Genomic DNA, 18,997 nt, shown 5'->3' with positions numbered 1-18,997 from the left:
AACACTATTTTATTCATTTTTATTTTTTATAGGGTTATTACATTTATCACATTTTTAATTTAGTAAATGGTTACCTTATAATATTAATCAATAATTTTATATTTGTAATAAATGTGTTTAAAAAAAAATTAGAATACTGCTATGATATATTTGACATAATTAAAATAAAAATAATAAAATTGACAAAGGATAAACAATCTTCTTATTTATCATCAATTAATACTAGAGTTAAAAAAATTTCATGCAATTTATATATATATATAAAATTAAAAAATAATAAAGATAATTTTTATGTTAGATTTAAAAATAATTTAATTAATCTAAAAGATATAAATCATAAAAATTGTTCTGATGTACTAACAAGTAATACTAATATCCATATTATTAATGTAAGTCTTTTTTTTTTTTTTTTTTTCTTTTTTTCAAATAAAAAATAAAATTGTAAATATGAAAGGAATTAATCTTTTGTTTTAAATAATGTTTCATATTTTATAATAAAAATTACCTTATTTTATATATTAAAAATAAATAAAAAAAAAAAAAATGTTATATATATGCTACCTTAAATTTAGAAATATGTTTTTTTTTTTTTTTTTTTTTTTTTTTTTTGTTAGGTCTTAGATGTAAGTTATAAAAAAGCAAAATTATTTAGAAAAGTACTAATTGATATAATTAAATAAAATTAAATATTATTAATATTTTTATAAACTTTTATATCTTTATATTCTAAAAAATATATCTTACTAATATAATTTCATCTTAAAAGTTTTTAACAATAATATTATTTTGAAAATTATTTTTTCATACTTCTCTAATTAACTTTTTTTTTTTTTTTTTTGTTAATTTTTTTTATTGAAATAATTTTTGTTGTATTTTTTTTTTATTTTTAATTTTTTATAGTTTTTATTTTTTTAGTTTTTGTATATATCATTGTACTATAAAAAAAATTTTAACTTTTTCTTATATATTCCAATATATGTTCTAATTTACTTAAAAAAGAATATTAAAAAAATATGCCTACTCATTATATTTAAACATATAATTTAATTAAAATTTTATAATAGAAAAAGAAGAAAATAAAACAAATTATTATTTGTAAATTTATATTTTTATAAAATTAAAAAATTTCATCATAATAGAAAAATAAAAAATAATATAATAATCTTAAAAGTATATATGAATATATAAACACAAAATAAAATATTATTTAAAAGAAAAAAAAAGTGTAAAGAGGGAATACAGAAAAATATTGAAATGTATAATGATAATATGAAAAGTGTTAAAATGTAATATTTTGTTTACATTTTTTTCTTTTATTGTTTTTCTTATTTTTACTTTTACTTTTATTTTTTTAATTCATTATCAAAAATATGAAAAATGTTTTAAGGATCTTTAGATATTTAATTATTCTTATATATTTTTTTACTTACTGCAATAGTTTAAAAAAAGAATGTAAAAACGAATTGAATAAACTAAATAATAATTACTATGAAAAATGCTTACAAAATTATAAAAAGGTAAATGGAAAAAAATTTTTTTATTTAGAGAATAAAAAAAGTAAATTAAAAAGACTATGGGATGATTTAACGAAAAGATATTCTAGATTCCATACATCTAATACAAATCCTATCGGAAAAAATGAAAATTTAATTGAAAAAAAGTTTAATAATTTCAATTTAAGAGATAATTATGAAATAATTAATAAAGCTATAATAAATAACAGTACTGTTATTAATGAATATATATTTAGAAAATTGTTAAAAGATAATAACATTGAAACAATTAAATATAAAGATATTAATACAATAATAAAAATTATAAATGAATACTATATGAAAAACAATCATATTTTTTCTGAAGTTCGTAAATATGAAGTTAAAAGAGAAGGAAATCAAAACATTTTAATCATATATGTAAATGAATTAATTTTAGATAAAAATTCAATTAAAATTAATATTTATAAAGTAGAAAAGAAAAAAGATGAAACAGAAAATTTAAAAAAACAAGATATACTTGACCCACTAGAAAATGAAATATATACTAACAGGAAAATTATTTTTGAAAAAAAAGATTTAATAAATAAAGATATAATAAATTATGAATTAAAGAGAAAAGATAAAGTGAATGATAAATTAAAAGAATTTTTTAAAAAAAAAATGAACATTAAAGAGAACAGTATTTTTACATGGAATGAATACATGTATGACTTAATAATAAAGTCTAATATATTTAATTATATAAATACAAAATTATATGTCGATAAAATATCTAATAAATATATATTAGAAATAAATTTAATAGAAAATAAAAATGTTATTTTTATTCCAAGTATTTCTAAAAGTTTCAATTCTTTTTTAGAATTTTGCTTAAATCTATCTTTTGCTTATTTTCATCTTTTTAGATATTCGGATAAAATGAAAATAAAATTTTTTCAAAATTTGAATTATAAAAATAATAAACATAATTATGATTTTGTTTATTTAAATGATGTCATTGAGATAGAAAAGTTAAAGAATAATTATCCAAATTTTTTAATATATGGTTTGAGTTTGAATAAAACTTACAAAAATGAATTAGAATATCCTTCTTTAAATAAATTTATGAATTTTATAAATGATGAAAATAAAAACAAAGTAAGTATAAATGATTATGAAGTACAAGAAGATCTTAGTTTTGATTCAAAATATTCTATTTATGTAAAAGATATTTATAATTATTTATATAAAAAAAAACTCTTCATTTTTTTTATTAAAAAAATTAATAACACTATTTTTGAAGTAAAAATGAAAATAAAAAAAAATTTAATTCATAATTTTTTTTATTTTATAAAATCAGAAAAAAAAAGTAAGTTAAATAATGATTTAAGTAGAAAAAATAAATTAAAAAATTTATTCTTATTTAAATATTTTAAGTTTATGAAAGATGAAGAAAAGTATATCTTGTTTAATAAATTATATAATATTTATAAATCTAAATTCAAGTTTTCTTATTCCTTAGATGTTTATAATCAGAATTTTTTTGAGAGATGTAATTTTTTAAAAAAATATTTTAATATTAACAATAAAATAGACTTAATATTTTATTTAAATAATAATGAAGATTTTTATTTAAAAAGTGATAATAATACTAGCAATAATGATAGCAAAAATGTGCAAATAGAATTATTATCTTTTTTAAAAAACATTAATAAAAAAGGATATATATTAGATAAAATAAATAATGTTTACTTAAATTACACTATTTATTTTTGCCAAAATTATAGAATCAAATTATCAAATTTATTTTATAAAATAAATAAATTAAAAACAAATGATGATAAGAAAAAAGAAAAATCTTTATGTAATGAAGATTCACTTTATGCTATTCCTTTGTATATATGTAAAATACCTTTGGATAAAATTCATCTTTTATTGAATTTAGAATTTTCTTTAAAAAAAAATATATGGAAATATAAAAAAAGCTATAAGAATAATAAGGAAGAAAAAAAGGAATATAACAATGAAAATACATTTAATATTGATAGAAAAAAGTCACAAGATAATTTAGTAAATATTAAGGAAGATATTCAGCAAATAAAAGTTTTTAATAATAGATCTAAAAATGATTTAATATATGATATAAGTAATATTAATTTAAATAAAGATAAGAAAGAAAATATGAATAAAATGAATTGTATATTACATTATAAATTAATATTCCCATTATTATTTAAAAATAATTTTTTAAATTTGTTAAATATGAAATTTTACTTTTTTATTAATTATAAAATATCTGATGATAAAAAAAGTGATAATTATTTCTTAAATAAAGACAAAAAACTTAATGCTTATGATTTTCTTAAATTACACTATTTAAAAATTAAAAAAAAAAATCCTAATTCTTCATATGGTATAGGTGCTATTTTGTCTAATATTAATGTTTTCCTAAATTTTAAATTTTATAGTAAATCTATGTTGCCATCTATTATTTTACAATTTAATCAAGATCATTCAAAATTTAAATATTTGCTATAAATTATAACTGTGTTTCATATATATATATATATATTTACTTAAAATTTTAATATTCTTTATAAATGATATTTAAGTATAATATTTTATAATTAAGATTTAATAGTCTATATATTATTTAAATAATCATTTATAAAAATTTAAAATCTTGAATTATGCATAACTTTTTATTACTTTCAGATAAATCAAAATATTCATACTTATTTTAAAACAAAAAATATCATAATTATTGTTAATTTTAAAAATATTAACTTAATTTTTAATATATAAAACATATAAAATGTGTTTCTTATTATTCTATATATATATATATATATATATTTTTTTTTTTTTTTTTTTTTTTTTTTTTTTTTTTTTTTATTATTATTATTATTATTGTTATTAATATTATTAGAATAATATACTTAAATACTCATTTTTTTTTTTTTTTTACTTAATAAATTTAAAATTGAACATTTGTTAAAATAATAAAAATTTTAAAATTTATTTTTTTTTGATTTTGTTCTTTATGAAAATTTAAAAACTAATTAATTTTTTTTCCCTTTTTTTTTTTTTTTTTTTTAAAAGTGGAGAAAAAAAGATGTATTTTTTATTTATCATATAAATACTATTCTTTATTTCAAAGTATTTCAATACAAAATTATTTAACAAAAATAATAAAAAATAAAATAAGAAATAATACTATTTTTATAAAAGTATTTTATTATTTTTTTATATATTTAATTGAAAATAGAAAAAAAATATATATATTTTAATTTTCTCATTTTTGTGATAATCTAAATATTTTTTGTTTTTAATTAATTTTAATATAATTTATAATTTTTTTTATGTTGTATTTTTCTATAATAATTAAATTTAAAAAATAGAATAATAAAAATGATAACATCTATAGACGTTATACACGAATTATTAACTACCATATATTATAATATTTTTTCTAGAAATAAAAGTAATATAAATAAATTTGATATATTATTATACTTAGATGATTATTATTATTTTGATATATTAAAAAAGGTAAGTGAGGATATAAAAGATTTAGATAATAGTTCTATAATAATAGAAAAAGGAGATTTCAATATTATTTTTAATAACTTTTGTACAAGTAGGAATTATATTATAAAAGATAAGAATTATTCTAATGATAATGAAAAGAGAATAGATTTTCTTCATGAAATTCTTTCTGATTTACTATGCTTATTATATAAAAATAAAATCACTAAAAAAAAAAGAGTTATATCAAAAATATATAATTCAGAGAAAAATGAAAAATGGAAAATTTTAGAAAATCATTTAATAAGTATTGCAAAATTGAATAACAAGAATATTTTAAAAGTTAGCGAAAATAATATTGAAGATATTTTAGATATAAATAATGAAAGTTTTAAAAATGAAAATATAATAATTCAAAAAAAAGTAAATAAAGATATAGAAAAAATATTAAATACATTAATAAATAAATATAATGCCGAATATAAATTAAGATTTTATTATATGTTTTTAAATTATAATCTCACTATTCAAACTATGTTAATGTCTCATTTAATTAATTTGTATTCAAAAGAAGTGAAAGACATAATTAAAAATATTATAAATATTAAAAATGAAAGATATGAACCAATAAATATATATGATGTTTTATCATTTCAATTTGATCAAATAAAATTTAATAAGAGTTCTCATGATAATTTAATAACACCAGTAAAAAAAATTAAAATAATGAGAGATATTGTTGAAAGAGGAGGAATTCCTGCTGAATTTTCAAAAAAAGCTATTTTGAAAGATGTAATAAATGCAAATTATTCTTTAAAGGAAAAATATAACAAAAATAGAAACCAAAACGAAAATTTTAGTGGAAAGAAATATAAAGTACGTAACTATTATGATTCTTCAAGAAGATAATAATAAAACAACAAAAAAAAAAAAAAAAGAGAAAAATCATAAAATAAACATTGATTAAATAAATTTAAATATAATTTTTTGTTTCCATTATTAGTATCATTTTGTACTTCTTTTTTATATTTTTGTTACTTTTTCATAAATTTTCTTGTATGTTAAAAATGTATAAACAAATGTTTTCTATTAATGCATTTCATTGATAAAAAAATAAAATAAAATAAAATACAGAAAAAAAAAAAAAATTTATACTTTATAATATTAATTTAAGTTTAGAAAACTTTCCATTTATATAAATTACTTAAATCTTTTTTTTTAAACTTAAAATTTTTTTTTATGTGTGCATATAGAATAAGAAATATCATAGTAATTTTAAATTTTAATAATAATAAAAAAAAATTATATGTGTATATTAAAGCAAAAAAAATATTATATAATTAATATATATATTAATTTTTTAAAATAATTACATTTAAAAAATAAATAAAATAAAACTATAACTTTACAAATAACTTTATTTATTTATTTATTTATTTTTTTTTATTTTAATAATAAATAAAAAAGACTTGATTAATAACCTTTATATTATTATAAATAGACAACAAGAGAAATCTTCATAAAAAAATAAAATAATAAAATTAAAAGAGAAGAAAAAATTTAAGCATATTATAAAATATAGATGTAATATTTTTTATTTTCTTTTTCTGTTTTTCGATATTTATTCTATACTATCTTTTTTTTTTTTTTCTTTGTTAATCTATCATATTTTTTATTATATTAGTTTCACATATTTGATTTCTTTATTATCAGCTGTTATTTTGTATATTTTTCATATAATTTTTTTGTTGCAAAAACTTATTAAGACTTTTTATATTTTTCCGTTGTACATTTTAAATGTAATAATATAAATAGGAATATCTTTTTTAACTAAAACAATGATTGAAGGAAATAATTTTCCACTTGTTTTAGAAAACATTTAGTTTTTTATAATTATATATTCATTAAGTATAAACATTTCATTAATATAATTTTTTATATTTTTTATTTTTTAGCTATATATTAGAAAAAAAAAAAAAAAAAAAAAAAAAAAAAAAAATGGTTAAAAATGGCTTCCATGTTTTTATAAGTATTTTTTTGTTAAATATATATATAATAAAATGTTCTGTTAACTACTTTAATGAAATTGTAGATAAGAATCATTGTGAAACATGTAATAACAAAAAGAAAAATGATAAATATAGTGATGATGTCTTAAATAATGTAATAAATAAAAATGATTATAATAAAAACCTCTATAATGGGGATATAAATGAATTAATAAATCCTGTAAAAAGTTATAACAAAAACGAGAATAATCATATTAATAGTAAAAAATTAGAAGAGAATAATTATAATGAAATAAGAAAAAAAGAAGAAAATGAAGAAATGAGTAATGATGTTAAAAAATACTTTTTAAATTTTAAAAAAAAAGAAGATAATAAGTTTTATACTTTAAAATTGAATGAGTTTAATTTTAGATGGAGTATACCTTTATATATAGGATCGAAAAAAACAAAAATAGAATTATGTATAATAACCTCTAGCTCTATAACAGCATTATATTGCACTGATAGTTTTAAAGAAAAAGATAATTTGAAAAAATTAAAATACAATATAAATGAATCAATAGATTTGAGATATGTTGAGTGTAGAAGCAAAAGTTGTGATAACATACTAAATAATGAATGCTTACCTTTAAAAAATTATTTTAAAATGTTACATGAATATAATATAAAAAAAAAAAATTGTAAAGATAGATTTTGTGATTATATAAATAATATGAACTTTTTAAATATGATTGATAAATTAAATGATAGAAATATATCAGTTTGCTCATTTAATTCAACCATAGATAATGATCAAATAAAGGGTTTTTATTTTAAAGATTCTTTTTATATCAATAATACTGTTAAATATTTTTACGATTATTTTGGATGTATATCAGAAAGCGATTATTTAAAATTTAATGAAGTATTATCTGGTTTTATAGGTTTAGGAAATTATAATGAGAATAATAATAAAAAATATCCAACTATTTTAAATTCTTTTATTCATAAATCGATATCTAAGAAAAATATTTTTGCATTATGCTTTGTTGAGAATAGTGGTCTTATTTCATTTGGTGGTTATGAAAAGAGTATTCTCAAAAAAAAAGAACATATTCCAAAATTAGAAATTAATAGAAGAAAAATAATTAGAGATAGAGAGGAAGAAATGCCAGTTGAAGATATTGATCAGTATGAAATATTATGGTTGCATTATTCTAATCCTAATAAATCTATTTATAATATCTTTTTAAAGGAAGCTAATGTAAATTCTAAATCAAAAAAATTGATCAATACGATTAAAAGAGATGCAATAGTTGATTCATGTAAGTTTACAAATATATAAATATATAAATATATATATAAATATATATAAATATATATAAATATATATATATATATAAATATATATAAATATATAAATATATATACCTTTTTTTTTTTTTTTTTAGACAATTATTTTTTATCTCTTCCAGCAGATATTACTGCAAAAATAAAAACTTTTATTTATAATGAATGTTCTGATAAAACAAATGAATGTTCTAGATTAATTGAAAAAGGAATATTTGAATTAAAAAATAAAAATATAAATAATTTTCCTCAGATTGAATTAGTTTTTAAGTACTGTTTAATTTTATTTTTAATCATTTTATTTTTTTTTTTTTTTTTCAAATAAATATATTTATATATCTTTGTATTCTTTTTTTTTTTTTTTTTTTTTTTTTTTTTTTATTGTAGTGAAGGGACATTAATTATAGAACCAAATGATTACATAATACATGAAGGGTAAATATTTTTTTAAAATTCACTTATAAAAAGATACTTAAAACATAACATACAAATTTTTTTTTTAGTGATGGTATTTATAGAGTTTTAATAAATTCTTCAGGAGTATTAAAATTAGGAATTCCATTTTTTTTAAATAAATACTTAATATTTGATAATGAAAATAAAAAATTAGGTTATATATATATATATATATATATATATATATATATATATATATATATATATATGATCAATCTTTTAAACAATAAGAAAAATATATTATCAGAAATTAAGAATTTGAAAAAAAAATTGATACCATAAATTTAAAAAAATATTGTTTTCTTTATTTTTTATATATGAATATATATATATTTAATAATATATATATATATTAAAAATAAAAAAATAATTAAATATGTTAATACATAATTTTTTTTTTAAAAGGAATAAGTAAATCTGATTGTAATTTCCAAGTTGATAATGAAAAAATAACTGGTATAGATATGAGTTTATCTAATATGGATGATCATGGATTAATAAAAGATTACGTAAAAATATATTATAAAAAACATACTATAATTATATATATATATATATATATAAATATTTATACATATTTTTTTTTTTTTTAAAGAATGTTATAAATCAAGGATTTTTTGAAAAGAATAAAATAGTTATAATTACAATTTTTATTTTATTTTTTGTTGGATCTATAATTGGAAGTATTTTTTATTTTTGTTGAATATTCGTAAAAGAGAAAAAAATAACTTGTTATTTTCCTTAATTTACTGTTATTATTTGTTTAGTATATAATTTTAAAAATAATTAACAATGTTCTACTATATAATTTGTGTCATTCTTTTTTTTAGTTTTATAATTCAAAAATTTTTTCATAATATCTCATCTATTTTTTACCTTTTTATTAGTTTTTTATATTTTATTAAATTTTGGACAAATTTTTTTTTTATTTATAAAATAATTTTATTTTTTTAATTTATATACATATACATGTATATACTTATATGTAATCTATGATTTATTATTTTTCATTTTTTACAAGAATAAAAATAATTTAAAAAGCTATTTTTATGAATTTTATATATATATACATATATATATATATATTTTAAAATATATAATAATTTAAAGAATATATTTTTTAATGTAAATTATAGAATGTACAAAAAATTAAATAAAAAAAAAAAAAAAAAAAATATATATGAGTATCTATATTTTCTATCTTCTAATATATGTTAATAATTATTTATTATAGATTACATTTCTACATAATTAATCTTTTAGAAATTATCATTAAATGAGATAAAAATTAACATACAATAACTTTTTTATTATTTAAATTTTTTTAAATATGTTACTATATAATTTTTGTTAAATGTAATGTATTTATGAAAAATTAAAGAGTCTAACTATTTCATTAAATAAGGATCATGAATCTACTCGTTTAAATTCATTAAAATGAAAAATTTTAAAAACATGAAAGTTTGTTTAAAAAAAGGAACATTTATTCTTATTTTTTTACAAATTAATAACAATTATATTAAAAAGTTTATACTAACTATATTAAAAAAAATTTTGTAAATAATGAACATAATATAATATTTATAATAAAAAAAACTTATAATTCATTAATCACAAATTTACTCTTTTTTTTCAGAAAAAAAAAGAAAAAAAATTATATATTTAAATAGGAAAAGTAAAATACAATTTATGAAATTTCTTAATGAAAACATTTGATATCATGAAGATTTTAAAATAATTATAGACAAATGTAGAAAAAAAAAAAAAAAAAAATAATTATTAATCATTATTAATAAAAAAAAAAAAAAAAAAAAAAATACTATGATACATGATTTAAGATATTAGAAAAAAAAAATACAATTTAGCTTTTTCTTATTTTTAGTTGAAATATTATTTTATTTTTTATTTATTATTATTATTTTTTTTTTTTTTTTTTTAGTTAATTATATAGAAAAATGATTAAATATTATTAAAAACATTAGCAAATGTTATTATAATTTTTATTTTTTTTAGTATATCTATATTATTAAAGAAAAAATGAATACATTTTTAAAAGAAAACATTATAAATGATATAACAAAAAATCATGATATTAAAAATATAAACTTATATTTAACAAATATTGAAGAACACATTATAAAAATAAAAAATGAAGGGGGAAGTATTATTGATGAAGTATTTTTAGCTTTTAACGGATCAATTAGTCATATATCATTATATTCTTATTTATATGATCATAATGTTAATGTTGATTTAGACTGTTTGAATTTTATTTATGAGCATAGTTATATAGAAGAGGAAAAAGTGATAGAAGGAGAAGCTAAAGAAGAAAATAAAATAGTAGATATTACAAAGTTTGATTCAGATATAATGTATTATATAGTAAAAGAATACAAAGAAAAGTTTGAAGAACATTATAATTTAACTATAAAAGACTTAGAAAAAATAATATTAGAATACAAAGAAAAGATATATGAAGAATCAATTAAATTGTATAAACAAAAATATAATGATGGTATAAAAGTATATAACATTTTTTTAGATTTAAGTCATTTTTATTATGATGAAAAAAAAATGAAATTTTTAAAAAAGAAAAAGATGGATTCTGTTGAAAATTATAATGAATATATAAACTCTAATACTGATGTAGAATTTTATGAATTAAAATATCATTTATTAACCAAAAAAACAAAAGGTCATCCATCAGTTTTGTTTTGGTCTGATGCAATAAATGAAATACATATAAAAGATAAAACAATTATTTCTTCAGTTGATGCAATTAAATTAACAAATATAGAACATCAGCATATTATTGGTATTTTAGGATTAAATAGAGATGGTGATTTAGTCATACAAGGTGTTAGAAATGAATTAAAATTATTTATTAACAAAAATTGCATAATTAATAATGGTATATATTGTATTGGTCATCTTATATTGTTACAAGGAAAAATGAAATTACTAAATAAAACTTTTTATGTTACTGAAATAATGCACCCACCCAGGTTATACTAATTTACATTATATACATGATCATATATTATTACATTAATATTTTAGAAGGAATTATATATATATATATATATATATATATATATATATATATATATATATATATATGTATTTATTTATTTATTTTATTTTTATTTTTTTTTTTTATTTTTTTTATGTAGAAATTATGATGATGAAAAAAATGAAGAAGATATGTTTTATGATTTTGAAAATGAAAATGAAAAAAAAGAAATATCTGAATATGAAATTATTGTAAAAAATAACGATAAAAAACAAAATTGGATAATTATGCACGATGTATATTTAGATAATCCATATACTTTTGAAATATTAGATAAAATGTTATCTTTATATGTAAATACTTATCCGGAAAATGAATTGCCTATTGGATTTATATTTATGGGAGATTTTATAAGTTTAAAGTTTGATTATAATAAAAATTTTAATAATCTATATATGAAAGGTTTTGAAAAGTTATCTGTTTTATTAATTTCAAAATTTAAATTAATTTTACAAAATTGTTACTTAATATTTATTCCAGGTAAAAATGATCCTTGTGCTTGTAAAAATAGTATACCAAAATTTCCAATTCTTCCTTATTATATAAAAAAATTTGAACAAAATATTCAATCATTTTTTTCTTGCAAAAAAAGAATAATATTTTCTACAAATCCATGTAGAATTAGACATTTTAATAGAAAAATGATTTTCTTTAGACATGATATTTTGAATGATTTAATATGGAGTTCTTCAATAAATGCATGTGATGATGATAAACAAAATTTACAAAATATTTTAACATCAACAATAATTGGTCAAAGTCATATTTATCCAATTCCTCATGATAACAGAATATTAAAACGTTATTCTTCTTTTTTATTTTTATACCCATTGCCACATTTTATATGCTTATCTGATAATACTTGTAATAGTTTCATATCTTATGCTTCTGATAATTCGAATGATTCTATTATATCAAATTCAGATTTATCTTTTACGAAAAAAAAAACTTTTACTGTTTATAATGTTCTACAACATGAAGCTAAGAGATATGTAGTACCTATATAAATAAATATGGGAAAAAAGAAAAATTACTATTTTTATCATAATAATTTATTTTTAAAAATTCATGAAGAATATTAAATTTATTACAAAAATATATATTCATAAAAATAGAAAAAAAAAATAAAAAATAAAAAAAAAACTAAATCTTAAAAATTCCTAATTCTATAAATTATTTATTTATATTATATATATATATATATATAATGAAGAGTAATAATAATATAATATAAATTTTATTAAAAATTTTAAAAATTATAAAATTTTTTTTTTTTTTTTTTTTTTTTTTGTTAAAAAATACCATATACTTATTTTTAGACCATTTAATCATAATAATATACTTTTGATTTAGATTTGATATAATTCCATATTTTATTCTTTTCTATAAAATTATTGTGAGCAATAATTATCAATTGACTTTTTGCTCTACTTAATGCTACATTTATCCTGTTTTTATTTTCATAAAAATGTTCATAATAATTATTACTATTATAAGAAGAGTTTTCATTTGATAAATTTTTTGAGAGAACATTAAAATTTATTGTTTTACTTTTAAGTAAATTGTTAGTTTTTTTATTATTTATCTTGTTATTATAAATTTCATTATTCATATTATTATTATTGTAAATTATTTGATTATTATCTAAAACATAACACCTTTTTTTATTAACAATCGTTTTTTCATTTATAAATGAACTTAAGACACATGAAAATAAAATTATTTCTTTTTCTAAACCTTGAAAGGCATCTACAGTACTAACTTTTATTTTTTTTAGTTGATCATAATTTTTTAAATGTTTCATTTTACTTTTTATATAAAACGATTGATACTTATATAAAGTTATTACTCCTATATCTTCAGGCTTAATGTTATTATCAATCATATTTTCACATATATTTAAAATAATGTTAGCCTCTAATATATTAACATATGAAGAATTATATTTAATTTCTTTATAATTTTTTTTTATTAAAATTAAGTTTACGTGAGAGTCATATTTATTGTAAAGAACTTTAATTTTCTTTGTATTTTTCCCATTTTTTATATGATTATTGTAAAATAATTGACTACATAAATCACTTATACTTGGATGACATCTATACTGCTTATTCATAATTATTAATTTATTAATATACAAGGCATTGGTTAAATTAATTTTATCCTTTTTTATATAATTTTTTTTTTTAATATCATTTTCTATATCATTTTTCTCAATATCTAATTCAAACATTTTTTCATATAAATTATTTTTCAAAAGGGAAAATTCTACATCACTTAAGTTATTTATATCATCCATTATTTTATTTATATCTAAATGACTGTTAGTATAAATTTTATTATCATCCATATTATTTAATTTATCTTCATATTCCATATAATAATTTTTAATAAATAACTCATTTTCAATAAGTCTTGAAAACATACTACGCGTTAAATCACTTTTACTTTTTAAAACAAAACTCAGTTGTTTTACATCACCAATTAGTATAAATTTTTTTATTGGAAATTTCATAAAAAATTTTAAAAGAGTTAATTCATTTATTTGAGTACATTCATCGACAATTAAATAATTAATACTTTTTTTTACTGAATTTAATTTTTCAAAGATATATAAACTTTTACATGTTCCTGCTATAACTCTTTTATTTTTATATTTATTTTTTAAAACGAAATCTTTTTTTTTTTTTAAAATATCTACTAGTATATCAAAATTTTTTATTTTATTTATATCATTTCTTATTTTTTCTTTATTATCAATACAGAATTTATCCATATTATTTTTTTCTATTTTATTTAAATCATTATCACTCATTTTATATACGTCTGAATTACAGGAATTACTTAATGAATTTTTATAATTATTTCCGTTAATATTGTTATTATTAAAATTATTAGTCAAATTGTCTGATTTGTTATTTATATTTTCTAAATATCTTTTGAGTTCCTCTATATTTTTTTCTTCTTTTGAATTTATATTAATAAAATTTGTAATTAAAAAAAAGTTTATTTCAAAAATACTTCCTATTCTGGCAAAATTATAAAAATCAAAATCAAATTTCAATTTTAAAAGAATATTATCAACGCCTAAGTTCGTGTTGCACATTAGTAATATTTTTTTCCTAACGTTTTCACTTTCATATTTTTCTTTATTTTTCTTAATGTCTTTTTCATAATCATTTTTTTTTATATTATTATTTTGTTTCATATTTTTTTCTTCATTACTTTCTTTTATAATGCTTTTGTTTTTTTTTATTTTTTTTTCTTCACAACTTAATATTTTATCTAAATATAAAATAATATTGCAAATAAGAGTACTTTTACCAGAACCAAAAATTCCATTAACAAGTAAGCCACTATTATTATTTTTTACTAAATTATCTTGGTTATCTATTATTAAGTTTTCTTTTTTTTTATTATTATTTTCTTCTACTTGTTGATTATATTTAAACCAATTAATTATGCATTCAAGTATAGTTTTCTGTTTTGTGTTTAAATTATCATTTTTTTTTATATTTAATATTAATTCATTTTTATAATCATTACTAACGTTATTTAATTTTATAAATTCATCGGGAATATTTTCTGAACAATATTTTATTCCTAGTTTACTTAAGATGAAATCATAGTTTGCTTCATTATTATTAATATTGTTATGTAAATCATTTTTATAGTTCTTTATTTTATCTGTGTTTTTATAAAAGTAAAATAAATATTTTAAATTATCCATATGATCAAAAATTTTAATAAAAAATAAACAAAAAGAAAAATTCTTTTTTTTATGTCTTTGAAAAAAGTAAAAATATTCTTTTGTTGATTCGCTTTTTTCTTTTTTAAATATTTCGTTCATATATGTAAATGTCTCTAAATTCAAAGGAAAAATTTCCAAATGGTCTTTTTTCAAGGAATTCCATTTTGTAATAAAAATTAGCAAATCTTTATCATCGAGAAAATAATTATTTTTGCTTAAAACTATTATATGATTTACGCTAATGTATTTACTTAGATCTTCAATTTTTTTTGTGCCATTTTTTTGTATTAAAAAATTATCATTTTCACCAATTTTCAGGAAAAATTTACACCTGTTTTTACAACATTTATTAAAATTTTCATCTTGAACACTATAAATAATTTTAACATCTTGTAATAATAGGAAATAATCATCTTCTGAATTATTATGTTTTTTTTCTTCATTCAAAAAATCTGATATATAATTCTGTTTTTTTTCATCTAATTTCGAATTATTATTCCTAGAGTAATCAAGGTTTTCCTCAATATAATTATTATTATTACCTTTCCATTTATTTTTTTGATCATTTATTTGACTTAATGAATGTATTAAGTTGTTATGAAAATATAATATTTTATTCGTAACTTCATAATATATTTGAAAAAGAATAGCATTCATAAAATATAAAATATATTCTGATTTGTTTTTAAAAAAATTCGGTATTTTATAATATTGTAATTCATTTAACTTATTTCTTATATCTATTTTTTCTTTTAAAATAGTTATATATATGGGTAAGAATAAGTTATTTTTGTTGATATTATCAATATCACTAATACAAAAATTAATGTTATTAGATTCAAAAATACTTATGTTTTTTATTTCATACAATTCAGAATAAAAATTTTTTTTTATGTTTTCTTCTTCAATTATTATATCTTTATGTAAGACGAACTCCTCTTTTGTTTTTTTTAAATTATCTTGAACAAAATTATTACATTTATTAGAATTTTCTTTTGTGTTATTTTCATGTATGTTTTCTGTATTTTTATTTAAAACATTATTTAAGTAACATTTTTCATTTTTTAATTTAAGTGTACTTTTATTATTACTAAAATTAGATAAATGAATTGGTTCATTTTGTAAATATCCTATTGAAGGTATTTTATTTGTATTATTATAAGCACTCTTATTGTTATTATCACAAATTTTACCATTACTATTATTATTATTATTATTATTATTATTATTATTATTATTATTATTATTATTATTATTATTATTATTATTATTTTTACTATTATTAAAAGATTCAAAATCATTTGTAAATTTATTTAATTCATTTGTTTCTTCACAATTATTATCATTTGTTTTATCTAAATTTTCTTTTTGTACATAATTTATCATATCAGAATCTAATGTCATATAAAAGTTATCTTTAAAAATATTTATGTATGAAAAATTATTTTTGCTTGTTATTTTACCTATATTAATTATTTCTTCATATATATTATTACTATGATCATTTTCACATAAAAAAAAAATTTTTTTATCATTGCTCCTATAAAAAGGAATTTCATGTTCTTTCTGCTTCTTAAAAGAATTACAATCATTTTCTTTTAAAAAATCATATTCTATGGTTTTATTATGAATTTTATTAAAATTTTTATCATAAATATTTTTTTGTATTTTCAATGTATTATATGGAGAATCTTCTTGGTCATGACATTTAAAATCTCTATCTGAGTTATTCTGTGAATTATTTTTGTTATGATAAATATTTAAGTTATTCTCCTTACTTAAATTTGTTTCTATGTTTTCTTTATCAAACTTGTTTATATTTATATCATGTAAGTTACACTTTATATTATTTTTAGTGTATTTATAATGACTTGAATAAGGGTATATATTTTCCTTGATTTTAATTTCATCCTTATCTGTTTTACATATGAAATTATTATAAACAATGAAATTTCCCAAAGTTATATATTCATCATTTGTTATATTCTCTTCTTTTTTTGTAAATAATATCTCTTCTGAAAAATTATATAGTGTCAGTGTATTTCCTACTTTCTTAATATATCCGTCAAACCATTTTATATTCTTTTTTTTTTTATTAAATAAATTCTTGTTTGTGTATGTTACACTTATAAATTTATTCTCATTTTTTTCTTTTTTTTCATTTTTCCCAGTTTTTTCATTTTCTTCATATTTTAAGTTAAAATTAGTTACATTATTCTTAACACCTTCGTAAGTTGATATATCATGCTTTTTTTTTTCTTCTTCCTGTTCGTTTTCGTCTTCATCTATTTTACTTTCATTTATTTCATAATTAATTTTTCTTGGTATTTCAAATTTTTTATTTTTATTAATATAAGAGTTTAAATTTTTATTTGTATATACAGCTTTTTTATGATTACTTAATTCTTTATTTTTTTTCTCATCGTTTTCAAGTGAATTTAAATCATAGCTTTCTCTTTTTTTTTTATTTGTATCTAAATTTTCTAATAAAAAAGTACTAATTCTTTTCTTAACTTTTTCATTTTTTATTTCATTTTCATCATAATTACTTATGTCAACAAGCTGAACTAAATGACTAGCTAATTCTATTTCTTCTTCGATGTTAAGAAAATTTATTGAATTATTTACAGAACTTTCTATACAATTTTTATTCAAATTTAACAAATTTATTTTAGTCATACCATAACTAGCTATTATTTCACAATATCCTTCTTGCCATTTTTTATTTTTTTGTATTTTCTGATGTGTATATAAGCACTCATAAGTTCTTTTAATTATATTTGAATTCATTCAAGTAAAATGGAAAATTACTATTTTGAGAATAAATATAAAAAAAAAAATATAAATTTTTTTTTTTTTTTACAAAATAAGAAAATTAAAAAATTTCTAAAATACATTAAATATATATTTAAATATAATCTATTAAAATTTATAGCTTCGGATTTATTGTAACCACTCATTTAATTTATTAAAAAAAATGTGTTTATTTAAAAAATATATATTTATTGTTAAATATATTTGTTTTTCAATTTACTCCTTTTGTAATATAAAAAGAAGAAATATTTTAAAAAGATTAACTTGTTCAGGTTAATTATATATTTATTTTATGAACACTCAAAAAAAAAAAAAAATTCAAATTTTTCTTTTATTTGCTGAGGTGTTTAATTCAATATAAATATTTTTTTTTCATTTTTTGATAAATTATTGCTTACACATTATATATATATATATCTATATATATATATTTACACATTTTTTTTAAAAATTAATAAAGCTTTCAAGTTAAAATGTATGTTTTTATGAATTTTTTTTTTTATAATATAGATTTATGTATACAAAAAAAAAAAAAAAAAAAAAAAAAAAAAAAAAAAAAAAA

The 18,997-nt window shown here is 15.6% G+C and overlaps 6 protein-coding genes across 6 annotated transcripts in view; 5 read left to right on the top strand and 1 right to left on the bottom strand.

Annotated features, from left to right (window-relative positions):
- Positions 1-680, top strand: part of PGAL8A_00456300 (hypothetical protein) — a gene marked incomplete at both ends in the record, with an annotated part of 28,261 nt that extends 27,581 nt beyond the window's left edge. Inside the window, 2 exons of the mRNA XM_028673323.1 lie at positions 33-389; positions 615-680. Coding sequence (XP_028529786.1) covers positions 33-389; positions 615-680 — 423 coding nt within the window. The remainder of the gene's footprint in view (positions 1-32; positions 390-614) is intronic.
- A 690-nt stretch (positions 681-1,370) lies between these two features.
- PGAL8A_00456200 (conserved Plasmodium protein, unknown function) lies at positions 1,371-4,013 on the top strand (the record flags this gene model as incomplete). The annotated part of the gene is made up of 1 exon (XM_028673321.1): positions 1,371-4,013. The coding sequence occupies one exon, from the start codon at positions 1,371-1,373 to the stop codon at positions 4,011-4,013; it is 2,643 nt and encodes an 880-aa protein (XP_028529785.1).
- Positions 4,014-4,886: 873 nt separating this feature from the next.
- PGAL8A_00456100 (conserved Plasmodium protein, unknown function) lies at positions 4,887-5,912 on the top strand (the record flags this gene model as incomplete). Its single annotated transcript, XM_028673320.1, has 1 exon — positions 4,887-5,912. One exon carries the CDS (start codon positions 4,887-4,889, stop codon positions 5,910-5,912), a length of 1,026 nt encoding a protein of 341 aa, XP_028529784.1.
- Positions 5,913-7,001: 1,089 nt separating this feature from the next.
- Positions 7,002-9,500, top strand: PGAL8A_00456000 (aspartyl protease, putative; the record flags this gene model as incomplete). The annotated part of the gene is made up of 6 exons (XM_028673319.1): positions 7,002-8,316; positions 8,443-8,611; positions 8,729-8,776; positions 8,845-8,951; positions 9,203-9,306; positions 9,393-9,500. The coding sequence occupies 6 exons, from the start codon at positions 7,002-7,004 to the stop codon at positions 9,498-9,500; spliced, it is 1,851 nt and encodes a 616-aa protein (XP_028529783.1).
- A 1,334-nt stretch (positions 9,501-10,834) lies between these two features.
- Positions 10,835-12,877, top strand: PGAL8A_00455900 (DNA polymerase epsilon subunit b, putative; the record flags this gene model as incomplete). Its single annotated transcript, XM_028673318.1, has 2 exons — positions 10,835-11,802; positions 11,971-12,877. 2 exons carry the CDS (start codon positions 10,835-10,837, stop codon positions 12,875-12,877), a joined length of 1,875 nt encoding a protein of 624 aa, XP_028529782.1.
- Positions 12,878-13,194: 317 nt separating this feature from the next.
- Positions 13,195-18,411, bottom strand: PGAL8A_00455800 (conserved Plasmodium protein, unknown function; the record flags this gene model as incomplete). The annotated part of the gene is made up of 1 exon (XM_028673317.1): positions 13,195-18,411. The coding sequence occupies one exon, from the start codon at positions 18,409-18,411 to the stop codon at positions 13,195-13,197; it is 5,217 nt and encodes a 1,738-aa protein (XP_028529781.1).
- Positions 18,412-18,997: the final 586 nt, after the last annotated feature.

Source organism: Plasmodium gallinaceum, assembly GCF_900005855.1.
Source record: "Plasmodium gallinaceum strain 8A genome assembly, contig: PGAL8A_v1_130, whole genome shotgun sequence".
NCBI classification, from domain to species: Eukaryota; Apicomplexa; class Aconoidasida; order Haemosporida; family Plasmodiidae; genus Plasmodium; species Plasmodium gallinaceum.
This window is presented reverse-complemented; position numbering and strand designations above follow the sequence as displayed.